General features: G+C 38.1%; 1 protein-coding gene across 5 annotated transcripts in view; it reads right to left on the reverse strand.

The window, feature by feature from the left end:
* Positions 1-26959, reverse strand: part of PSD3 (pleckstrin and Sec7 domain containing 3) — a 488844-nt gene that overhangs the window by 163772 nt on the left and 298113 nt on the right. Inside the window, exon 1 of one of the 5 annotated variants that reach the window (XM_056116954.1) lies at positions 26046-26459. The exons of the other annotated variants lie outside the window; for them this stretch is intronic. Coding sequence (XP_055972929.1) covers positions 26046-26204 — 159 coding nt within the window. The 5' untranslated portion in view covers positions 26205-26459. Of the gene's footprint in view, positions 1-26045; positions 26460-26959 lie in introns of those variants that run through there. 5 annotated transcript variants of the gene reach the window in all.

The following is a 26959-nucleotide window of genomic DNA, read 5'->3' on the forward strand; positions in this document are numbered from 1 at the left end:
TCTCTCTTCCCTTAGGCATGGATTCATACCAAGCATCTGATGCTCAAAGCCTCTGAAAACCTATAGAAAGTGTTTTCTCACACATAATCTAGGTCACATGTATGACTGCCAGTGAACCTGAACAGAGAATGGCAGCATTTCCCTGCTGAAGGACTCCTGACAGAAACTGATACTCCTGCTCCAGTGCTTCCTGCGATTCACTGGACTCCTGATTGTTGCTCTCCTGGGACTCTTGCTATGACCACTACCACTGCTGTTGCAGGCACAACTCTTCAAACCTTGATCCAGACACATGACTTCGTCAAAACATGGCAAAATGTCTCTCAACAGGTTTGGACAGTGTAGGATGATTGGACGCTTTACAACAAGCACTTCTCTGAGTCCAGAAGTGGGTTGAAACTTTAGAACAACAAATGACGCTGTGTTGTTATGGAACTGTTTCTCTTTTCCCCAGTTCTTCTGCATTTTGTGAACAGAAAAGGGGGAGATGATGGATATTAACCCTAAGTACTTTAAGCTTCTTCAGTGAACAGCCCCTTTTCCTTCTCTCAGTGAAGCTTACAGTGCTCTTGCCAGCATCCCTAATCCTCTGAATTCATCTTTAACATTTTCTTTGTGTTTTACACCTCACTGTCACAGTTTCCCAAGCCAATCTTGGTTACTTACAAGCCAAAGCTTTCTCCTAATTCTGGATTTTGTATTTGTAGTAAATAACTTGCTTTTCTATTTCCCCTATAGCCTTTTCATATTTTATTATAGAGTATTGTTCTTTGCTTAAATACAGAAAGCCTCAATGCTATGCTCCTAATATTTGGGAGTCGATTGAATCTGAACTATATCTACTCCTGGGCATCTGTCATAATTACTTGACTCAGTTTTCTGATGCTGTAGTTCCTAACACTCCCCAAAGGAAGGTCCTGCCATGGGACTGGGATGGATCTGGGGTGAATGGCAAAGCTACTCCGGCATCAAAATTGGACACTCTAGAAAGCATAAATGTATGGTCTTGATCCAAGGTATTATGATTTAAGACATAGGACCCCCATGGGGAAGGGCAAGCTGAACTGACCTGAGGACATAGTCTGGGATTTAGGGAAAAGCCTCACTTGCTTTCAGAGGCCAGATAACTAAGTTTTAGGATCTTTATCTCTTACAGTGTTTATCCAAATGACTGCAAGTATTGTTAAGAAGCAGAATTGTTTTACCAATCGTTTGACTTAACTGATTGATTATATGACTAGAGGGAAAGAGAAAAGCAATATAGATATCTCTGGGAGACAGAGCCTCTCCTTGAGTTTATCTCCCCCAGAGAATTGCCTCTAATGGAATGTAAATCACACAGACATGCAGTCCTACACCTCTGACCCCTTCAGATGTTCTATAAGTATGCTAGCAGATCTGAATTTAATGGGGCATTTCACATCTCATCGGGCTGTGGTCCCCATCTCTCTGTTTCTCTGCTGGGGAAGCCCAGGGAAGATGAGAGGTGGATCTCGGTCACCGAATGCACATGTATCATCACATCACCTGGATATTGCTTTGTGAACTCACAGATAGGCACTTCCTCATAAAAAACATAAAATAGCCCACAAAAACATAGAAAAGTATTCAACATTACATATTATTAGAAACACTGCAAATCAACCAAAAATGAAATATCACCACAAACCACTGTTTCCCAACGTGAGTCATACTACCACCTGAGGGGACCCTGGACAAATGCAGAGGGTAGTGATGGTTGCCAGAGCATAGTAAGGCACTTTGTGTCTTCCTAAATGTGAATTTTTTAAAGGGATGTTAAAGTGATTTTTTGTTGTTGTTACTGAAAAGAATAAAGTAGCTTGGAAATATAGAGTTATAAAATTTTTGCAATACAAGCACTGGTAATTCTATGGGGAAAGATTATACATCAATGCAGCTACAAAGTAAATGGGAATATAAAATATGCAACTGGAAGTTCCACAAGACCCAGCAATATCTTATTATTACATAGGAATTTTATGGTCAAAAACCATAAAAACAGTAGTTTAAAAAAATACTTGCAACCCATAAGCTCATAACAGTATTATTCACAACAGCCAAAACATCAACCTAAATGTTCAATAACAGATGACTGAATATAGCTTTAGTATAAACAATGCAGTCTTCATTCATCACATCCAGAATCTGAAAATAACCCAATACCCAAGAATAAATGACTGGAATAAAAAAAAATCAAATAAACAAAACAACTATGGTATATCTACACAGTGGACTACTACACAGCTGTTAGGAAAAATATAGTCATGAAGAGTATGCTGAGTAAAATGAGTCAGAGGGACACACAGAATGACTGCACTCATTTGAGTGAAACAACAAAACAAAACAAAACAGTAGTATAAGACTAATACCCAAAGATAATAGAGACAAGCGCCAGGAAGACTGGTCCATGGTAGGAAAAACTTGCCACTAGAGGGTGGGAGGAGTGCAGGTAGGACAGAGAAGAGACCACTAGGACAATGACATCTGGAAATGATCACTCTGGACAAGAACTGAGTGCTCACAGGAGGTAGTTATATACATGATAACCTTTCAGTAACAGTATTACAAACCATGGTATTTAAAAGGGGGAGGAAGAAAGGGACAGAGAGAGACAGAGAAACATACACAGAGAAAGACAGAGAGAGATAGAGAAAGAGAGAGATGGAGGGAAGGAAGGAGAGAAGGAGGGGGAAGAGAGAAAGAGAAAGAAAGGGAGAGAGAGGGAAAGGGGGAGAGAAGGAGAGGGAGATAAAGTACGAGAGAGGGAGGAAGGGAGGGAGGAAGAAAGGAGGGGGAAGAGAGAAATAGAGAAATATAGGAAGGGGCAGAGGGAGGGAGGGAGGGAGGGAAGGAGGAAGGGAGGGGGGAGAAAGAGACAGGGAGAGGGAGGGTGTGGGAGAGAGAGAGAGGGAGAGAGGGGGAGAGAGAGAGAGAGAGAGAGAGAGAGAGAGAGAGGTGCTTTCCATAGAGGCAGTTGAAGGGAGAGAGGGAGGGAAACTGGGGACACTGGTGGGCGGAAATGCACCCTGGTGAAGGGATGGGTGCTGGAACATTTTACAACTCAAAACTCAATCATAAACGACTCTGTAACAGTGTAACTCACGGTTATTCAATCAAAAATGTTTTTTAAAAAAGAGAAACAGTACACACTATTCAAGTTTCACAAATTTTTAAGTGTAACAACAAAAAGAGCAACAGAAACCACTGTAGGTCAAAGACAGTTCATTTGTTCTCCAAAAGAACACATGTATCACAGAGCCATTTAACTGTGATTGGAATGTACAATTAGAATAATCTGTCACTGTCACTGTCCTCCTGTTGTTCATCAATTTGCTCAAACAGGCACCAGTAACGTCTCACAACAAATTGTGAGACTTGTTGTTAACTGTTTTTGGAATATCTATACGTCACAGGGAGCTTTCTAGGCTTTGCCGTATGGGCGAGATACTCTTGGTAGCTTGCTGGGCTCTCTGAGAGGGGTGGAGGAATCAAACCCAGGTCAGCCGCATGCAAGGCAGACACCCTACCCACTGTGCTATCGCTCCAGCCCAATTAGAATAATGTGATTAGAAAATTATAGGGAAGAAACTATGAAAAATAAAGAGTATATGCATGTAGGATAACATCATTTTGTCCTTCCTGCATAGTCTCAGGTAGTTTAGGTTTACTGGGTTGCACCCATCAAAGTGCTCCCATCCCTTTGTTTATTTATAACTTCTTTCTTTGTGCTCTGTTAACTTGTACATATTGTTTTTCTCTTCTCCTTAAGTCCTTTGCATAGTTTGCTCAGAGGATTGTCATTTTTGTATGGGCACAGGAAGACAGTAGTAAATGCTATGCTTTTGTAACTTGGGAGTCATTTGACTCTAAATGATATTTTTTTCCTAAGCATCTGTTCTCTTGACCTAAGCCTCAGCTGCCCTTACTACCTAGAATACCCAAAAGCAGGGTCCTGACGAGAGACTGGATGGACCCAGGGCAGGTGGTAAGCTATGTGCTACCCTGGCATCAAAATGGGCTTGGCCAAAGTACCATAATGCTTAATTATAAGTTAAGAGCTTGGTCATGACAAATGCTGTCATGATCCAAAAAGTAATAACTAGATTCGGACCTTGCGAGGGTTAGGAAAGATTAATCTGGCCTGAGTTTTGTAGTCTGAATCTGTGGCAAGATGTTCTCAGGAGAGCTGCCCTACAAGCCTCGAAGTATCTCTTACTGTGTCCATACAAAAATAACTAATATTAAGATGTTGATTGAGTGACTGGACTGAGGAAAGGAGAAAAACACCCCAAGAGGTATTTTGCCCATGGGCAGTCAGGAAGGGCTTTGGAATACCCCGAGGTGGTGTTTCTACCCTGGCAGTCAGGAAGGACTTTCTTATGTTGATTTTGCTACCTGACTGGATTCAGTGTTGGACCAGAGTTCTGGGGAGTTGGAGAGAGAAGAGAGTTGGGGATGAGAAAGAGCACAGGGCAGCATGAAGGTGTGCGGAGAGACTATCAAGGGGAACAGAGAGAGAGAGAGAAGAATGTAGAAGAAGAATATAGGAGCAGGCACATGGAGAGAGAGAACCCAGATGCAAGATGGAATGTGGAGAGACGAGCAGGAGAGACAGGAGGAGACAGGAATGAGGGGCAGTGTGAGAATAGAATGGGAGGCTCAGAGAGACTGCAGCAGGAGCTTGGGGGGAGAATGGAATAAATGGAATCTGATCAACCAACCAGCTAGGCACGCATTTCCTCCTCCGTCTGCCCCATGGCCTGGGCTACCCTGGCTGGGCGAGTGGTCTGGGCCCACCAAACGCGGGTGGTGAGGGGAGAGCCACTGGGGCTTCCCTGGCTGCCCTGGAGACTAACTTCTGAGTTTATGATTTAGAAATTTAAACTTCTGAATATTAGATGTTTCACTTGCCAAGAATCAATAATTTTCTGATGTCTTAGCTATTCTGTAATAACTGAAATTCCTCTAGTTAATAAGTTGTACATGAGGCCAGACTCCATGAAGCACTATGGTAAGAGATTTAGTTTTAATTAATTTCACTGACTCATGACAGTAATGATTTCCTGTTACACTGTATCACAGAATATAGTAATTAAAACAATTTTATAAGAAATATAGTCATAATTAGTTTAGACCTAAGAAAACCAACGTTTATAGTATATATCAAGTAAAGTCAGTAATTCAAATTCCTTTTTTTTAATTAAATGTAGGAGAACTGCTATTAATTCAGCCACAGATTAAACTGACTAAAACGGGCATGACCCCCACAAGTAATTCAATTTTTTTTACCACACTGAAATCTTTGTAACTGATCTGCTCCAGTGTATGTCTATGCAACATACTTTGACTAATATTTATTTTACTTCTCACAGTTACTCATATTTATTACACTATTATATTTATAATACATTTATGTTAAGATAAGTTAAGGGGCCTCTGTTCATCCCCAATGCTGTGCCGGTGTTCTTACTCCCCCAGGTCAGTTAGTCCATCAGTATTTGAACCCGGGACTTGGCTTTCTCCATGTACGAGCACCAGGTGTCCTCTAGGATCCTGCGATGCTCACCAACCCTGAGCCTCTACTTGTTCGTCCCTAACACTGTGCCGGTCTTCTTCCTCCCCCAGGTCAGTTAGTCTGTCAGTATATGAACCCAGGACTTGGCTTTCTCCGCACATGCGCCAGGGTGTCCTCTAGGACCCTGGGGTACTCACCATCCCTGAGCCTCTTCCTGTTCATCCCCAATGCTGTGCCGTTCTTCTTCCCCCCACCCCCAGGGTTGTACCCCACTACACACACCAGGTATCTGTAGAGGTGTGGCATCTTCAGAAGTGGGTGTGACCTCTGTAGAAGTGGGCGTGGCCTAATTGGGGGGGAAAGATGCTCACATGGCCGCACATAATCTACTCATACCCATCAATATCAAGTAATATCTCAGTCTCCATATCTCCACACCAACATGAAGAAACAACGCAAATCCACACTGCGTGGAGAGGATGACGAAAAGAGTCCAGAAACCTCAATATTTGCTACTCACCTACGGAACCTCTCTAAGAAAGAATTCAGGTATGAAGTAATAAATACATTCAATGAACTCAATGAAACAGTGAGAAAATATCCAGTAAATTAAAGGAGGACATGAACGAAACCATCGAGAAAATACAGGAAGAAATGCGTGCAGAAATTGGAAAGCTACACAACAAAATTTCACGAATAAAAGATTCCATAGAAGAAATAAAAAAAAGCTCAGTCTGTGCCCACAACAGTAGAATGGCCACAGCTGAAGACAGAATCAGTGAGCTGGAAGGTCAGTTGCACCAAGCCAACAGGCAACAACAAACAATGGCAAGAAACCTCAAAATAGCTCTACAGAGAATCAGAGTCCTAGGAGATGATTCTAAGAGGAACCGCATTGGAATCATTGGAGTACAAGAAGCTCAGGGAAACAATCCCAATGAAAAAGCCAAGGTTAAACAAATCATTGCTGAAAAATTCCCAGAGCTGGACAATGCAGCCATTCAGATTCAAGGAGCCCGAAGGGTGTCAGCTAAAAGAGACCCTAACAAAAACACTCCAAGACATATCATAGTTAGAATGACGAATACAACAGATAGAGACACAATACTGCAAGAAGCAAGGTCAAAGAAGGAAATCACAAACAAAGGAGCACCCCTTAGATTCACAGCAGACCTATCAGAGGAAACCCTACAAGCCCAAAGGCAATGGTGGGATACAGTGAAAAAACTCACTGAAATGAACGCTTCACTAAGAATACTCTATTCAGCTAAACTCTTAAACAAACTCCAAGGAATAGTACACTATTTTATGGATAAATAGCAGCTCAGGAACTTCATAGACTCAAAACCAAACCTAAAAGAAGGGCTAAAGGGGCTACTATAAGACAAGACAAACCCTATAAGAACAACAGACACTTAAAGAAAGATGACACAAAACCCAATAACAATAATCTCTCTCAATGTCAATGGCCTAAATTCACCAATTAAGAGAAAGAGAGTGGCAAAATGGATTCAGAGATAGAACCCAAGATTATGCTGCCTATAAGAAACTCATCTCAACAGTCAGAGCAAACACACATTCAAAGTTAAAGGATGAAAAACAATCCTGCAAGCAAACAGCTCCCTCAAAAAAGTATGGGGTGGCCATACTAGTATCCTACAGCATAAATTTCAAGTTGAAAAAGATTAGAAGGAACAGCGAAGGCCATTTTCTATTCATCAAGGGATACATAAAACAGGACGAAATCACACTCTTAAATGTATATGCACCTAATGAAGGAACAGCTAAATATTTAAAACAACTGTAAAGAGATTTTAAGGAGGACATTGCTAGTAACATAATAGAAGCCTGAGACTTCAACACTGCCTTATCAGCTCTGGAAAGATCAAAAAGAACAAAACTCAGCAAGGAAACATTGGCTTTCAAGCAAGAAATAGGAGAGGGATTATAGACCTATAAGGGCTTTACACCCCCAGAAGATAGAATATGTGTTCTTTTCCAGTGCAACCGGAACATTTTCCAAAATAGACCATATCCTAGGCCACAAAACATACCTCAATAGAATCAGGAAGATAGAAATACTATCAACAATCTTTTCAGACCACATTGCACTGAGAATAGAAGTGAATCACACACAGACACAGAAAACCAAATAAAACACTTGGAAATTAAAGAACTCAAAATTGAACAATGTGTGGGTCAGAAAGGAAGTCAAGGATGAAATCAAAAGATATCTGGAAACAAATTAAAATGAAGACACAAGCAACCAGAACCTATGGGATGCAGCTAAAGCTGTGTTAAGGGGAAAATTTATAACTCTGCAAGCATTCTGTAGGAAGGAAGAAATCGTCCACATAAATAACTTGATTTCACAGCTCAAGATCTTTGAAAAGGACCAACAAAAGGAGCCCAGACCAGGCAGAAGGAAAAACATCAGAAAAATTACAGAAGAAATGATTGACATGGAAACCCAAAAAACAATCCAAAAGATCAATGAAATCAAGAGCCGGTTCTTGGAGAAAATACCCAAGATTGATAAACCACTAGCAAGACTCACAAAGGAAAAAGGAAACAAAGGAAACAAAGACACCACAAGAAATGAAAACTACAGGCTGATATCCCTAATAAACATGGATGCTAAGATTCTCAACAAAATACTAGCAAATAGAATTCAACAACTCATCAAAAAGATCATACACCGTGACCAATGGAATTCAACCCGGGGATGCAAAGATGGTTTAACATTTGGAAGTCAATCAACATAATCCATCATATCAACAAAAGAAAAGATAAAAACCATATGATCATATCAATAGATGCAGAGAAAGAATTTGACAAGATCCAGCACCTGTTTATGATGAAAACCTTGCCAAAATGGAGTAGAAGGGACTTTCCTCAATATAATTAAAGTCATCTACCACAAGCCTATGACAAGCATTATCCTCAAAGGGGAAAAGCTAAGACCTTCCCTCAAAGATGAAGGATGAGAAAAGGATGCCCACTCTCTCCATTGCCGTTCAATATAGCAATGGAAATACTTGCAATAGCGGTTAGGCAAGAAAAAGATATTAAGGGCATTCATGCAGGAAAGGAAGAAATCAAGCTCTCACTATTTGTAGATGCTATTATATTATACTTAGAGAACTCTTTAAAATTTTTTTAATTAAAAATTGATATTTTATACACATGGATTTTTTAATTTTAATATTGGAGCTTTGTTATCAATTGCAATTCTATAATTGTTATCAACAGTTGTGACATTTTACTACATTAGAAAATAAATACTTTTCTAAAAAGAAAAGACTAAAGTAATTAAATCTCCATGAAATAATTTCATTTATAAATATTACTAATTTTGTTTACAAATAAGTTGAAGAAATTTTTTAAAAAAAGAAGAAAATGTTAAACACACAAGAGGAGAGATTTGTAAAGTAAATTTAGTGAGCTTGTGTAAGATTTCACCAATTATCAATACATGATGATTATTTTATATTTTCTGTCATATTTTATATTTTCTCTCATTTTCTGTCACCTCTTCTCCTCGATTAAAGAAACTGAATGTCAAGGAATATTTAATCCTTGACATTTTCTTGCTTCTTCAGTAACTATTCCATTATATATACATATGTGTGTGTTTGTGTGTGTACATCTGTATATATATCCATATACATCCATAAATATATACATATATTGCCCCAAACAAGAACTCTTAATCCCTGAAATTCTATAATCATAAAACATAGAATAATTTGTTAAGATTGTCAAATATTTAGTTTATATTTCTCACATTTTTTTCCTCAGTTAATTTCTTTGAAAGAGACCAAATAAATACATCTACTGACTATGACAAAAATGTTGATTTTTCAATCTCTGTAACAAGTAAAATAGTTCATTTTATGGGTATTTGATCATTGTATAATTGAAACCCAAGCATAAAAATTTGTAAGTCTACAACTGTACCTCATGGTGTTGCACAATCACAAATCACAAATCATCCTGTTATTCGTCGATTGCCTCGAGCAGGCCCCAGTAACATCTCCTTCATCCTAGCCCTGAGATTATATTCAAGGCTCTTTAGGAGAATGAGACCCATCATTGTTACTGGTATTTGGCATATTGGGTACGCCACGGGTAGTTTGCCAGACTCTGCCGTGTGGGCAGGCTACATTCGGTAGCCTGCCAGTCTGTCCAAAGTAGGAATGAGATAATAAGATGTCATAATAAGATGTCGCGCGGCTGCAAATGCGGCCGCGCCGTTCTGGGAGCTGGTTTTTATAGTCTCTGAGTCTTGGCCGTTGATGGGATTACAAGGCGCCAGGGGGCCAGTTGGTGGGTGTGACCCCCACCTACTGGAATTTGGAGGATCTGGGTGGAGGATGCTCGGCCCAAATCCGAGTAGGCTTGGAGATCTCCATAGTGTTGCATTAACAAAAATTTGTTAGTCTACAGCTGTACCTCACGGTGTTTCACTAATAATTATTTTTAAAACGATAAGTTAAGGTTTTTACAATAACAATTATATTAATTTTATCATGATCTGCTGATATGAAAGTATCTTAATAAAGATAATAAAATTTTCTATTCGTTTTTATTTTTATAACACTTGGAATTCATGCTTTTAAGATAAACAGTACATTATAATCATTTATCAATTATAAAGTTGTAATATGTAAGTAAATATTTTAATAGTATTCACCCTTTCATGCTTATATCTTATTCATTTAGTAATTTATTCTCTACTACCTATTAGCCATGTATTAATATTAGAACTAAAAATAGAGTGGTGAATAACACAGAGAATTTAACTGAAAGTAGAAACTGACAATAAAATAACAAGAAGACAGATAAAATGATTCTTTCAAAATGATTCTTTCATTTTCTTATTGGAGATATGGGATCATTATTATAGAGTAATTAAAATGATTTAACTAAAAAGAAGGGCTTTAAACTCAATGGTTCATAAAGCCTTTCTGCAAGAAACCTAAAGCACAAGTGACAAGAAGCAGTCATGCAATGCTGAAAGGAAATCATGGTCTTGGTGAGACTGAACTTGAAAGGTCTGCAAAACAGAGAAAAGGTGTGTGTACTAGAGGCCATTGTGATGTAGAAGGGCTGAGATACTGGCTAGATCACATGTGGGCCATCTAGCCAGAATACACAGGTTTAGTTTTGTTTGGGCTTAAATGGGTGAGCAACTTGCATTCATTCATGTTCTTTAGGACTGCCACAGGTGTAGATTGGAAAGGCAATCATCAGCAAGACTGATAAGATGGGTGAGAGATAAGTGATCTGAGTGCATGATAGTCACTGAAAATACATTTGAAATGTATTAGACTGTGTTCCTAAATTATGGGAGAAGGGTGACTTATTTTTTATGACACTTCAAGCACAATTAATAAACCGGAGATGACAGTTTTCAAAAGTACCATCAATAATTTATTGTTACTCAATGTATTTAAGTCATAAGCTAGGGCAGAATAAAAATATTACTAAAGAAAAAAATGTCAGGTGCAAAAATCAGCATATTTCATGTTCCCATCATGTGGAAAATATGTGTGTGCGTGTGTGTGTTTGTATTTTTGTGCATGTGTGAGCATGCTCATGTGTGCACACATTTACAGAGAATAGATGAGTATATATAAAAGTTTTAAGCAGTAATTATCTCTGGGGAGTAAAGTTAGGAAATAGGGTGAAAGGAGAATGTTCAATATATATTTTGTGGTATATGAATGTCTACCACACTATCCATATATTATTTCCTCAATCAAAATCCAGAAGACATTAGTCTTAAATCCTTTGCACATGTAAATCTTATGTCTCTTTTCTATTCCTACACTATCATAAAAATTGTCTTGACCATAGCCAGTGTTTTTGCTGCTGTTTTTGTTGAAAAAAATTGCTGAGAAGACACAGACTTCAATGATACTAATGGTAAATGCAATAATTATCATTGGGAGGCAGCAGACTCAGTTAAAACAATGAAATAGAAATCAGCAGACTTGTGTCAAATCTGCCCTTTCATCAGCTGTGTGACTTATGGTCACCGAGAGACTTGATTCTTCATCAGAAAACACAGTATAATTAAACTGGCATACAAAAAAGGTACTCCTTCATTAATCTATTTCTGACTACCTTCAATTTTATGGAACACTTTGAATATCTTTATTTTTTAAAAAATAATACTTCTTTTCTTTTCCCACATTTTTTAAAGAATGGTGATTTACAAAGTTATAAAAGTTACAATTGACTTTTAGACATAGCATTGCGGCACTGATCCCACCACCAGTGTCAACTTGTCTCCACCATTCTTCCTAGGTTCCCTCCCCTATTCGCCAGGTGCTCTTCCCTTGAGCCTCCTCTTGACAGGCACATTTCTTAGCTTGGCTGTTAGATTGTGTCTCCTGTTTTCCGTGTTATTGACGCTGTGGTTTGGGTACTTTGCTCCATCATTCCTTAGACCACCATTGTCCCTGACACCCCTGACCCTGTGACATTTCATCCTTCTCTTCTCCCAACCTTCTGCTTGCTCTTTCTTTCTCCACCCTATGCCAAACACTTTGAATTTAAACATGTAGTATCTGTTATTACATAATCAAGACCCATGCAACACAAACCAAAAGGGTGGAAAAACTCAGTTATCTCAAATTAAATCCACAGTTTAGCATCATGAAAAAAATTGTGCAAAACCATTTATTTACTGAGCTGTTAACAAGAGATCCTGGGCCTTTACATGCATTAAACTCATCTATTACACTCATCACCAACATTCATGATATTCCCACTTTACAGATGAAGAAAATGGGAGACAGGAGGGTTCAGTTATTAAATGGCAGATCTCAAAAAGGAATTAAAGTTTGATTCTAAAGCTTTATCTAGTATTTCCACTTGACTTTTGTTTTTCCCTTAGCAAATCTAGGCTTTTACTTACAGCCTTCACTTGTGGACTCAGGAGTTTCTAATATTAGAAAATCAAGATTAAAAAGATAGACAAAGAGTACACAGTATATGACCTCTTAGACTAGTAGACTATTTTCTCAAGAATCAAACCATTTGGCACAGAATTCCAACTTGGATATATAATGCTTCTTCAGAGTTAGAATTATGTTTTAGGCGAATTCAACCTGCATGTCTAACAAGTGAAAAAAACAAATCTCCATATACTTGACTTTCTATGTGCTTGTAACTTGTCCTACTCAGATCTAACAGAGGAAGATATGGATCCTACAGGGAAGATATATTCTCACTGAATTATAGATAAAAGATTGCCAACAAACACTGAGAGAGCTCTCATCTTTCTTCAACCCCATGTGGAAAATAAAACCTAGCACTCAAACATTATGTAAATATGAATTAATGAAGAAATCCTTGGAGTCTGACAGATTAGGAAAAGTAAGCGTAATTAAGGTTTTAGTGAATCATCATCGTCTTCCTCATCAGATTATCTTCCAAATCATTCTTCAAAATAGGAAAATAATGCAAATTAATTAGAACATATTGCAAATTAATCATTATTTTGATTCTTTAAAATTTTTTTCTTTTTTTTGCCTTTTTAGGGTCAAACCTCACGATGCACAGTGGTTACTCCTAGCTTTAGCACTCAGCAACTACCCCTGGCGGTGCTCAGGGGACCATATGGGATGCTGGGAATCAAACCTGAGTCGGCCACGTGCAAAGTAAATACCCCACCTGCTGTGCTATTGCTCCAGCCCAAAATTTTCATTCTTATGACATAATCTACGTCTTATAATATATTATTTTGGAAAGTAGAAACTAAAAAAGACCTCCCATGTTCATGGATGAGAAAATAGTATTATTAATTCATGTTACCCAACAGCATTTAACTATTCAATATAATTCCTTCAAACATTGCAAAGTATCTACAAGTTAGAACAATATGGAAAGATACAGTACAAAAACCCAGTGGACTGGACACCTCACAAAGAACACTAAACCCAGGTAGATTATCATTCAGAGTTGAAAAAACTGTATAGAATTTCAAGCATAGGCAAGAGCTCAGGGGACTCATCATCGCCTTGAAACCAGTTTTGCAAGAAGCATTAAAAAAGCTATTTTAAAGAACAGGAAAAACTTTGCAGCATATGATACTGGGTGTGATACTCACTAATATTGTATGTGGCTGTCCCCTACCAGATTAAGAAAGATTAAAAATATATAGCACTGTAGCATTGTAGCACTGTCCTCCTGTTGTTCATTGATTTGCTTGAGCGGGCCCCAGTAACGTCTCCATTGTGAGATTTGTTGTTACTGCTTTTGGCATATCGAATACGCCATGGGGAGCTTGCCAGGCTCTGCCGTGAGGATGGAACACTCTCAGTAGCTTGCAGGCTCTCTGAGAGGGACGGAGGAATCAAACCCGGGTTGGCTGTGTGCAAGGCAAACACCCTATCTGCTGTGCTATCACTCCAGCAATATGTAGCAATCATCATAAATTGAATTTTATTGATTTATTTTCTAATAATTCTATTTGCCAATATTTTAAGTTTTTTTGGATTAAGTAACTTGCCATATGTCTGCCAAAGGGGTAAAAAATAAAGAAGCCTAATTTTATGACAGGAAGGATATGATGATCACTGCAATAAGGTTCAGGTACAAAATAAAATTTAATGCAATAGGTTTTAGATGCCACAGTAGAAAACTTAGTTATATAAATGCGAATAAGCAATATACTATATTGTATTAAATGATTTAAATTTCCTTATTTACATACGTTAAAATCATCTAGGAAATAATCATTACAAAATGGCTTTTGTTTATTTATCTTCTGGTAATTCCGTTTGCCATTTCTTTAAGTTTTGCTGGAGCAAGAAATATGAAATAAATTTATTATTGTCCTGGGGAGGCACTGGTGGTGGGACTGGAGTTTCAACATTGTATGTCTGAGACAATTCTATTATTGTTTTTGTTTCTGTTTTTGTTTGCTTTTTGGGTCATACCTGGTGTTGCACAGGTGTTACGTGTGGCTCATGCACTCAGAGATTACTCTTGTTGGTGCTTGGGGGGCCATATGGGATGCTGGGAATAGATCCCGGGTGGGCCGCATGTAAGGCAAACACCCTATCCGCTGTGCTATCGCTCCAGCCTCATGATTTTGATTCTTATGACATAATCTACCTCTTACACTATATTATTTTGGAAAGTAGAATGCTTTAACCATCAGAAATTGTGCTTTATAATTTTAGAGCATAAAAAAAATCCCAATAGATTTTGTAAACTCATGCAGTATTTTGTAAGTATCTGAAAAAATGATTAAGTATATTTGACGATTATTAAAATGATAAAATTAATGCACACAGTGGAAAAATATTTGATTGGTAACATGCAGAGGTCTTTTTATAAACAACTTGTAAAAATGTTCCCTGACAGGGCTGGAGTGATAGCACAGTGGGTGGGGCATTTGCCTTGAATGTGGTCAACCCGGGTTTGATTCCCAGCATCCTATATGGTCCCACGAGCACCGCCGGGAGTGATTTCTGAGTGCAGAGCCAGGAGTAACCCTTGTGCAATGTCCAGGTGTGACCAAAAAAAGCCAAAAAAAAATGTTCCCTGACAGACTCTGACATTTAGAAATATCAGGTAAGACATTTGTTTATTGTCATTTCCATGCTTTAGAAAAAGCAGTGAAGACTCTAAATGGAAAACAATTCATCCCAATAAATACTGTCAAATTCTATAATTAAATTTAGTGACTACTAGAATTTTTAGTTTCAGAAGTGGGGAGAATTTCCAAAAGTATTTTTCGGGACCCACAATTTTATACTTTGCAAACTGAGGAAATAAAGCAAAATATTGCTAGCATCAGGACAGGCTATCTCTCTCCTTTTCCCTCCTCTGGCCCTTCCCGATCCCTCAGATTCCTCATTGTCCTCTCTGTACCTTCCCTCCCATGCTTTCTTTCCCTTTTACTTTCCGATTTCTTCCTCTATCCTATCCTTCCCACTCTTCCTTTTTATCTCTCAAACACAAAATTCTATCTCAAATTCTTCTCCACCTTCTCAAACAAACTGAGAATTTCCTTCAATAAGGTCAATGCTTCTCAGTGACACTATGTGAAGTATTCTTTTTGTAATCCTCTATTTTTTCATTCCAATCTAAACTAGATGTGGCCCCCAAACAAAACAAAGGACAAAATCAAAAGCAACAATCAACCAAGCAAGCAATCAAAAAAAAAAAAAAACAGTATTCTGGAGAACTTTTATTTTACCCTTTTCAAAAAAAAGAGTTTTGAGGAAGAAAACTGTGGCATAGCAGCATACTCCTGACAATGTTATCAATCTTCCAGGGGGGAATAAAGAACTTTTTTTTTAGAGCAGTTTCCATTTCTTATTTGTCTACAACCCCTGACCTTCTAATTGATGTATGTTATAACTTTTTAAGCTTGTTGGATCTTTAGGAGACCTCTGGTTTATAGCAGTTCTGTTCACTATAATCAACTCAACATCCTATAGGTGGTTTCTCAGTTGTAGAATTGAAACTGACTCCTCTAACTTGTATATGGATGCACACAGGGGATTATCATTTTGAACAACTATACAATCGCATTTTATTATGGGACTCAAAACTACCATATTAGAATCCTGTTTTTGTGTTCTGTTTTATTGGGGGGGGAGGGGTTAGGGTCACACCTAGAAGTGCTTCAGAAGCTATTCTTGGCTCTGTGTTAAGGATCCCTTGAAGTGCTCAGGAAACCATGTGCATTGCCAAGGACTGAATTAGGGGGAGTCACATTTAAGGCAAAGCACTTTATCTCCTATTCACTCGCCAGCCCAGATTAAAATTGTTGAATATAGCTTTGTGGTCATGCCTCACATTCTAATATTTAATGGTAGAATAAAACCAGTGACATGTCATGAGGTGGGTAAAGTCATAGGAAAATCGTCTAAGTAAAAATACTTGTTAAATATTTGACACAAAATATTTTAATACTTACATAAAGGATCAGAGATCTGTCAGGAGCAAACCCTTAGCTGGAAGTGACCCCTAAGCACTGCTAGATGTGACTCCCACCCCTCCCCAAAACAACCCACCTAAAAAAACAAATTCCATTAAAATATACATATTTAAACTGTACACTAAAATGTCTCATCATAACATGGTCACTTTTTAAATTTTTAAAAAGGAACATACTTGGAGATTAAAATAATACTTAAATACCTGATTTAAAATTAAAAAATTGTGAGTTTCATGGATGTATTACTGGCAAAGCACCTGATTTGAAAGTAGAAACAGTTTTGTTCTCTGGTGCTGCCACTTGCATTGACTGTTTACAGGCTACTCTCTGGGACCATCAGTGTCCACAAGAGAATGTGTAACCTTGAGAGCACTGCAAACAGGTAGGTAGAGCACTGGAACTAAGATGTGAACCCCCTGGGAAGCATTACAACTACACATGTGCAAGCATCATGGCTAGAAATACAACACCAAGTGCACACTAAAACCAGACAGATATGAGCACCACAATTACAGAATGAGACCTCAGTGAGAACACTTACAGGCACCAAAACTAAAGTATGATTCCCCTTGAGCATCAAAACATTGTTTAAGTGATCCCCAGTCATTGCAACAATAGCAACAAAAAGGAAAAGGAAAGAGGGGGAAAATCAAGGAAGAGAAACCACATTAAGCTAAAATTACCAAGGAGGAATTTATTTTGCTCAGATATACATGGTTTCTGTAAAACTATGGATGGGTGAGTTAAAAAGATGTTTAAAACTAAACGAAATTCCTTCATTAAATCTAAGTCCCGAGTTCTACATGAGATAGTCAGGCGTACTCTAATAAAAGGATGAAAAAAAAAAAAAGAGGAAAGGAATCAACATAGAAAATGGCAGATGTTTGATTGACAAATGTATTCCTACACAGGAAGTTGGTTCTGGTAGTTATCATTAGTTAATAATAATCATACCGATCTCCATGACACCCAAATAAAGACTATCTTAAAAATACAAATAGTTTTCCCTCAAATTCTCAGAGCAAAGAGATAATCAAACCAAGAATAATACCACCAATACTTAGATCAAGTGAAAAATGTGTAAATAGTATGATGGTGAAGACAAGCTTTTAATTACACTCAAGCATCAATAAGTATCACATCCTATCAGCAGCAGAGTTAGTTTCTTCCAATAACTTAAATAATCATCTATATACTTTATAAAAACACATTAGTTTACATGAAACTATCAGGAGAATCTCTATAGCACTGTCCTCCTGTCGATTTGTTTGAGCGGGTACCAATAACGTCTCAAGAATCTTTGTAACTCAGAAATTAATTGAGAAGAAATGGTGGGAGCAGTTAGAGAGGTGAAGAAGAACGTGGAGCAGTTGGAGGAGAATTTAAATGTTAAACTCAATTCTAAAGTACCTCTTAATATTTTAAGGGGGTGAAATTGCGATGGGGTAGAAATGTTGCAGGTGAGAAGACAGGAAAACCCTGGTATTGTACGTTAGGAAAACTGTCTAAAACCCAAACCAGACAGAAGGCCTTTGACACAAAAGAACTTTCTCGGATAATGGCTGATTTCCCACACCCTTCAGAACAAGTGGATTTTAGGTACAACTTGATAGCTGCCTTCTGGGTACTGGTGTAATATGAGGGCTTTACCCTGCAGAGGTTCACTGCAGAGTTTCACCAGTCCTATTTATTCCCGGCCACTTCTCAGTGACTTAGGTGGGTAGGAGGAAGTGCCATACTCCTTTCTTTTCTTCCCACTTCACATAAGTCACCTGAACAGAACCTTGCATAAACTCACAGTGTGGCTGGCCAAGAATTACAGGGAGTGGCCCCAGCTTCCCCTGACCACCTTTTGGAAGGCCTCATTCTAAATACAATGATTCTTTTCCAACTTTTATGAAATAAAAATAAAACTAGAAGTCATCAAGAGGTGTATTTTGAGGGATAAGGGTGATTCAAGTCTAAGAGAGTGAAAGCAGCTATATATCATGTCTACAGAACAACCTTTAGGAAGGTGCCAGGTATCTTTTTAAGATCTCCTTGGAGTTAGAATCCTATTAAAATCTACTGTGTCCTCTGACTCACACCTGAAAGAAGTGCATCTTTCATCGGAAATGAAGAATGGGCTCTTCGAAAAGTTCAGAGCAGACTTCATCAACACATGTCACCTTGGCTGTGGTACTGAGGTCAACAGAGGACTGTGGGATTCAAGACAAATGGTTACCATTATGTTAAAAATTGAAGATGAACCAGATTTAGGGGTATTCTCAGAATAAAAGAAGCTTTTTATGAGAGAATATCTAAAGCAGTGCAAACATCTAAAGAAGTCTTTCTCAACCAGACACCCTATGTCATTCTGTGGTCCCCAGGAAATATCAAGTGGAGGAAGTCAAAGCATAAGACTAGGAGGGCGCAGGGGAGGGATGCAAGGTCACAAGGAGCCCCCAGTCAGGGAAAGGCTAACATTGATCTAGAGTAAAGGTTTTCAGTCTTTTTATACCTGTGGACAAGCAATGGCCCAGGTAATAGTGGCAGAAAATAACTGATATTTAGAATATTTACTTCTATCAAATGCGTTACCCTCCCTTCTTCAGGTAAGACCCTCTCATTTTCTTTATAACCTAGATTGCCACTGTAGGCAGAGGATTGGGAGGGTGCAATATGTATGGGGGGGGGGGGGAGGGAGAAACACAGAAAAGCCAAGAATCCTGTCTAGAACCTAAATCAGCACAAAGGGGTGGAACCTCAGAGACACAGGGCCCATCTGAAGAGGAATGGGGCATTCTTTCAGATGTGGAATTCCAGCCTAGAGCATGGATGGAGCCTTTGAGATGAGAGACACCATAAAGTACATACTAAGAATGTCAAAGAAGACACTTGAGCATCTGTAAGTTCTTCCTCTCTTGGCAAACACTCTAGCAAGAAGCAGTCTGAGAAAACTATATGTAAACTAATTTGGCAGAGGCAAAGGTACACATTACCCTGTTCTGGGAAGTGTACCTTCTGCCTTTAAGGCATATTTCCTCATTGTGGGCCCACAAGTCTGCCTGAGATGTAGACTTAATGGCATGTATTCTTCACCTCAAGAATGTGCTGCAGTTCTATTTCAGTGCACTCAGTCTTTTCAGCACCAGAGAAACACACTTTGTTCTCTCCTGAGCATGGGTCTCTCTTTCTTTTCCCTCTATTTACAACTCGTCTTATTTCCCTATCCATCTCATTCTGAAATTCTTTTTAATTTTTTAAAATTTTTATTCAAGTGATTTACGAAACTGCTCATAATACAGTTGTTTGAGGCATATAATGTCCCAATTCCAATTCCACTGCCAATGTGACCTTCCCTCCACCAAGTCCCCAGGTCCCCTTGCACCCTTGCTGCCTGCCTCCTTAACAGGCACATAACATTTACTTTATATTCTTTGTTCCCCCCCCAAAAAATATAGAAAAGGCAAATGGAATTACCAGAATTAAATCAATAAAGTCAGTCTGTAATTAATGATTGCTATGATTTTAATTTATGTAAATAAAGAAATCCAACTCATTTAATATAGTAAAATTAAATGCCTATTCTCATTTTCATAGTTAAGTTTTATACTTTGGTATCTAAAATTCTAAAATACTTGCATTTATGTGTGTGGGAGATGAGAGAGTTAGAAAGTGTGGAAAGGCTTTCCTTTCCCACAAAGAGCAATTCATCTTTCAGCCTGAGTTCTGCGGCTCCCTGAGAAATCTGGTGGAAGGAACTATTTGCCACACTGTGAAGAACAAGTGTAATTCAGATGTGGTTTGATGACTGTGTCATGGGCTGGTGAAACATAAGGTCTTTGTCAGGAACTCATACCAGACTTGCAGCGTCCTAACCTTCCTAAGGCACTATGCTGGGTAACTGAGGTATGTAGAGAGTGAAGGAGAAAATTGCCTTGGAGCTGCCTCCTTCCTCCTCTCCACCTCTCCTCCACTACAAAGTCACCTAGGAAAACCGACTTCTTCGGGAGGAGGTCACCTCTCCTATCAGCAAAATAATAATAATAATAATAATAATAATAATATATATATATAAAGACACTTGCATGAAAGTTATCAAATTGTAACAAAGGATTTTTCTCATTTAATGTGCAATATAAATCACTGAATTTAAAACTACTGACAGAGATTTCCTTTCCAGGAGCCAATCCTTCTTCTAAAGAACTGTTTTTTTTTCCTGGAATGGGGTGAGGTTAGGGGTTAACCTCTTTTCATTTTCAATCTTTATACAACTGCAAACTGTCAGGCCCAGGCACTAGAACTGTAAATAACCATCTTAAAACTAAGGAAATATTAAAAGAATGATAACCATCTGACCATCTAATCTCTCAAGTAAAATTATTTTGTAAAAAGGCATTGCAACGTGAACAGAGTCCATTCATAGAGAGAAATAAATTAACATTTACCTAACAATACTAAAGGAATAACAAATAAAACCTTAAAGAGATTAGTTTTTAGCACATTTAATATGATTTTTTACCTGTAAGACATGTTTTACAAAGCACTGAACTAGGTCCGCCCATTCTCCTGTTTATGTTTAATATTTCTTAGAATGGAACAGGTTCTACAAAATAAAATTCACCTTTTCCAAATCTAGTTTAGTTACTACGTTCACTTTACAGAGGAAATAATCCCAATCAGCATCCTCAAGATATCTAAAATTACTACTGTTGAAAATAAAGATATTTTCTCAACCTCTACATTTCATGGATGAGACTCAGGGAGTAGAAGCAGCTTCTCAGTAGCACCTCTGTACAATAAGAAAGTGCCATGGCTCACATTTTGCATCTGCTGACCCCATGGACCAACAGTTGACTCTGAAATTTCATTGTTGGAGAAAATTATTTCTTTCCCAAACTTTTATTTGAGGAATAAAAGCTTTCAGCAGTTTGCTTCACTTGAACTAGGTAACTCTTGGTTTAATCTGCAGCTTCATCATACTGAAAAAAAAGAAAAAGGAAAAAAAGAAAGAAATAAAAGAAAAAGAAAAAGCCTCAGAATCAGAGCCAGAACTATTGATAGTACGGTAGACAGGGTGCTTGTCTTGCACGCAGCTGACCTGAGTTTGACCACTGATATCCCATACAGTCCGCCAAGCACTATAGTTGTGATTTCTGAATGCAGAGTCAATAGAAAACCCTGTACATTGCTGTGTGTGACACAAAAACAAAAAGCCTCAACAATTTAGCAATGCAAGTATATTCAGTAATCAATGACGTGAAGCACAGATATCTCTTATCCATGTTTTAAACTAACCTGAATTTGACTTATTCAAAAAACTAAGCAATAAGAAAACGATTTATATTTGAGTTATAACTGTATCCAGAGGAGAAATCAGGAAAAACTGAAGCTCAATTACTAAAAAGTCTTGATAAATTATCTACTGCTCACCCTAGATTCTGAATTTTTACCTTTTTATAGACTGATTTTTAAATGTCGTCTGTATCAAAAGCAGGGCAGCCAGCTGGGCCTGACAGCAGGAAGGTCTGCACTGCCCCCTCACGGTTCAAAGTCTCTGTTCACTTCCAATAGCAGATCCTTAACTGACATTAAATTTTAATAATGCATTCTCCACAAGATGCATAAATATTCTTCTAGAACCTACATCCTTCCCTGCCCTGCACACTGTACTACATTCTGGCCCACCTTTCCCATTTTATGCATGTTAGATTCAATATAAACAGGCACCAGAGCAGGGGTTAGGCACTTGCCTTGTATGCACCCCAAAAGAGCTCAGTGAGTCTGCAGAAGTGATCCCCAAGCCCAGAGTCAGGAACTTAGCTACACTGGGTGTAGCTAAGTCAAAACATAACAAAAACAAAATCAGATTTGATGTAGACAATGATTTCTGCAGAAGGAAAACCCATTTCAACCTGGATACCTCACGCAGAGAATCTAAAATACCTTGGAGAGATAGACTGGAGTTAGAAGCACATGTTCTACATGTGCAGGACCCCAGTTTGTTTAATGTCCAACACTTCATGGCCCTGGTGGGCCCCACATTCACAAGGCCATCTGGCCCTGCTGGCCAAGTGTTTAGGGATGTGGCACCTGTGTCCTTGAACATTACTTTGGAGGACATCTAAAACACAGAAATAATAATAATTTATTATTATATATACATTAATAAAATAAAATGTACTTAAAAGGCTGTTTTAAAAATCAATATCTAAAGATAAAAACATAAAGAATGTGCTTCCATAACTTAAATAATATTCTCGGATTAGAGCAATTTGTTTTGGCACCACAGCCACAGTGCTGGGGACTACTCCCAGCCAGTGCTCCAGGGTCACCACGGTTATCATACAGTGCCTGGTTTTGAACCCTGGGCCTCATGCATGCCAGGTAAGTACTGTAATACTGAATTTCACATCCTGGAAAAACTATGTTCTATGAATCATAAAGGATTAGAAAATCCATTTTTAAGAGATTAGAAAAAGATGTTTTGTTAAAAATCAAAGGCCAGAATAGTCACAGCATATTAGAGGTTCACTGATACTTCAAATGCAAAACAAAGCCAAATCAGATAATAAGGACTATGATGTGATTAGATAAGAATCTACAAAATACAATGAGAAAAACAGGCAGAACTCTCTGGGATATGGGCCTCAGAGGTAGTTTCAGTAATTTGACTCCAGAGGGAAAGACAACAAAAACAAAATCAAAGAAAAGGTTACTTATGTCAAACTAAAAAGGTTTTGTGTGGCAAAAGACAATGAGCTGAAATTTACAAAACCTCCTTATTGGATGGAAGAAAAATATTTGCACACCATACACTGGATAAAGGGTGTATAAAGCACTCAAAAATATTCAGTAATTATAAAAACCCACCATAATATTTCCATAAAAAAAGGGGAAAAGATGATAATAGACACTTACATGCAAAAAGACATTAGGGTGGCCATTAGGTATATGAAAAAGCACTCATTATCACTCCTCAGGAAAATGTAAATCAAAACTACAACAAGATATTACAGATGAATGCATATTTAAATAAGCCAGTATTACTATTTTATTCATTTTTTGGTCACACCAGGTGGTACTTTGTATTATTCCTGGTTCTGTACTCAGGGATCAATCCTGGCCGACTTGGGGAACCACATGGGAGGTCTGAAATCGACCAGGTTGTCCATGTGCGTGACAAGCAACCCACCTAATATATTACTGCACCGGGCCTCTAAACCAGTATGTTTTAATAGCTAATGGGATAGAATATATAAATATGAAAATAAATTATTTTCAGGAATGTAAAATATTTTATAACTATAACACTAACAAGAGGCAATTATTATTTTAACTCTAGAGATTTCCAGAGATATTACATCCCAGTGTATACCATGAGCTAATTAATGCACCTTACTCTTTGGGGAACAGGGAAGGAGAGGACAGCTAGTGGGAAAGGAATTTCTTCTAATTTTCTCATTAGAGTAGACTGTATTTTGTATAAGTAGTGATATCATCAAAGAGTTTTATTTACAGGATTACAAAGAAAACTGATATGACTGTAAAGGATAAATATAGTTGCCTTATTAAGTAAGGTGAATGACATTTGTTAACCTGATCCTTAACCCCCTGAAGCAAAATAAGTAAACTGTCGATAGTAATATGTTTTGTAGTTATAAAAGTCCCTGATTATCATTCAGTTTCCTAGGCAAGAGTATATGCCTACAGTGTTGTTCAGATCATTTCATTAGCACACAAAAATGGCTACTAAGAAATTAAAGTTCAATTTATCTAATTTCCTCTTCTAATGGTCTTCCATTATCTAACCATGGTGGTCAATTTTTGAAAACTACATAATTTCATTAACATCTCTTTTGACAGACTGGGCGCTTATATCTTTTAAAAAATTATTTAGAACTTAGAGATTATATATGTACATAAATATATAGAAATATATATATAATTAAATTTTGTTTAATAATTTAATCTCCAAAGTACTTATCATCCCATTGATTACATTCTGTTAGGATGTAGTCTTTTAAATTGTTCATTTCTTGCATTGTTCACAATTAAAAAAAAAAAGCTTGACTTTCTCTTTCACAGAACTTGTGCTATGCAACAGAAATAGTTGAGTATTTTCATTTAGCATCTATACTAGATTTCAACATTATAGTATACAATGTGATATTAAATTACACATTTAACTTATCTGAATAATTTAACTAAAAGCTTCTATATAATAGCAAAACAAATTCGATAGATGTCTGATCGTATTAAAATCATATATTAAGAGCATATTTATAACCACATACATTCCCACATATATTTTTTTATTTAACAATACAATAAGTCATCCAGGTCTTCCTGTGTAACAGGAGACAGGAGGCACCATGCCACATCAGTTTCAGTAGAAACCAATACATTCTCACGACAGTCGCATTAACAGGGCTGTGAAGACATTTTTTTTTTCCCTAAAGTTACTGCTCTCATATGAGGGTATTCTAGCTACAGAATTTGCTAGTGATTAATAAAGTTAGAGTTCAATGTGTTATAATCAAATCTTAGTGACAAAAGGGTGTTTTCCGACTCCTTCCCTCCAACCACACCTGACATATTTTGAGGGAGACTTCTAATAATGCCATAGAAAGAGACTGGGAAGAAAATAGAAAAACACAATTTCTCATGGTAGATCTGGGTATATAACTTACAGGAAGGGTAAAATGACAATGAGGCCCAGGTTTTATCTGAACATTTTTAAACCTCTAAGTCTACACTAATCATCTACATCTCTAGCCCAGGAGTTCTGAGACCCTATGATTCAATTATTCCATTTTTAAACCTGTGGAGTGGGAGTGCTTCTGAGTGCCCTGCTAATACAGATGGTGGTGGGAAGAATCTCAAGAATATGTTACATGTAGTAAATGCCCATTTCACTACGTAATCACTCCCGTCACGTTTCACATGAACAGACATTATTATTCTAGACAGTTTCAGAAAGAGAGATTGCTAATAGCAGCACAGTGTCAGTGTACATACAAACAATAGAGGATAAATTCTTCCCCATTTACATATGATTAGAGCTAGAGACTCTGATAGAGGCAAGAATATTGTTTAATAGACAAGGGTACTATTGTACATTAGCATCACAGATTACAGAAAAAAGGGAAAAGGGAGGGGAGAGAAGGAGATAAATGAAAGAAAAAGCATGCACAGTGTCTCTATACTCCTGATGTTCTAAAAATACACTGCACTGAAAAAAGCCTTTGTCAAAGCAGCCTTTATGAGAGAAGAGCAAAATCACAGTGCCAACTAGAGTGTCACACAAACATCTCATTTTGAACACTGCTCTATATATCTTTTCTTATCAGCAAATTATGACCCACACCCCAGTAATCTCTACATCTAGACTTCAGGCACCATCCATTTCACCTGGTCTCTCCTCATTATCTTAGAGCCATTTTATACACCCTACAGCCTGTCATTCACTGCACATTAGTCACTGGAAAAAATTAGCACATTTTGTTAATTCTAATATAAAATTGTCAATACTGCTTTAACATGGTATTTCTTTACCTTTGTTTCCTTAGCAGAAAACTCTGAGGAGTTGGAAATTTTCATAGACTTGGATCGATGGGACTGCCGCCTGATGGAATCCTCCCGGGAGTATTTCACAGACCCTGAGGTCCTCACCCGCACCTTGCCGGTACTCTGAACACTATTTACGCCAATCATTTTGAAGACCGACTGGGAAAGGGATTAGGAGAAATCAAAAGGCACTTTCCAGCCGTGGCAAGGCTCTGATGCTGGAGGAACTCTGTCGGGTGTGCCTGAGCAGCTCAGAGCCCAGATCCGCGTTTAGCTTAAGACACGCCAGGCTGCCTCCCCCAGCATCTTCAACTACCCTGTTTGCAGTGAGTCTGATTGTTCTAGGCAGGGCTCACGTCACTGACTGCAAAGAGGAAAAAAAATGCAATCCCACCCCTGCTACTCCACACATACACACACACACACACACACACACACACACATGCACGGGTAGGCTCTCTCTGTCTCTCTCTCTCTCACACACACACACACACCTGAGTGTGCTCTCTCTTTTCTCTCTCACACACATACATAGGTAGGCTTGCTCTCTCTCTCACACACACACAGGGGAGGCTCTCTCACGTACACACACATGGGGGTGGGCTTTCTCTCTCTTACACAGGTTGGCTGCCTGGCGCTCTCTCTCTCTCTCTCTCTCTCTCTCTCTCTCTCTCTCTCTCTCTCTCTCACACACACACACACACACACACACCATATTCACACACTGAATGAATGGTAACTGGCCTGACCAGCAATTCATTAACAGTTCAAATAGCAACCCTATTTCTCTTGTTTTATTGTACAGCAAGCTCATTTATGTCAACAGCAAATAAAAGCCTCAAGTAACCTGTTAAGCAGTGTGGGCTGAGAAGAAATAAGGATTTTTAAAAGAGAAAAATAAC

Source organism: Sorex fumeus, unplaced genomic scaffold (genome assembly GCF_029834395.1).
Source record: "Sorex fumeus unplaced genomic scaffold, SorFum_2.1 ptg000033l, whole genome shotgun sequence".
NCBI lineage: Eukaryota > Metazoa > Chordata > Mammalia > Eulipotyphla > Soricidae > Sorex > Sorex fumeus.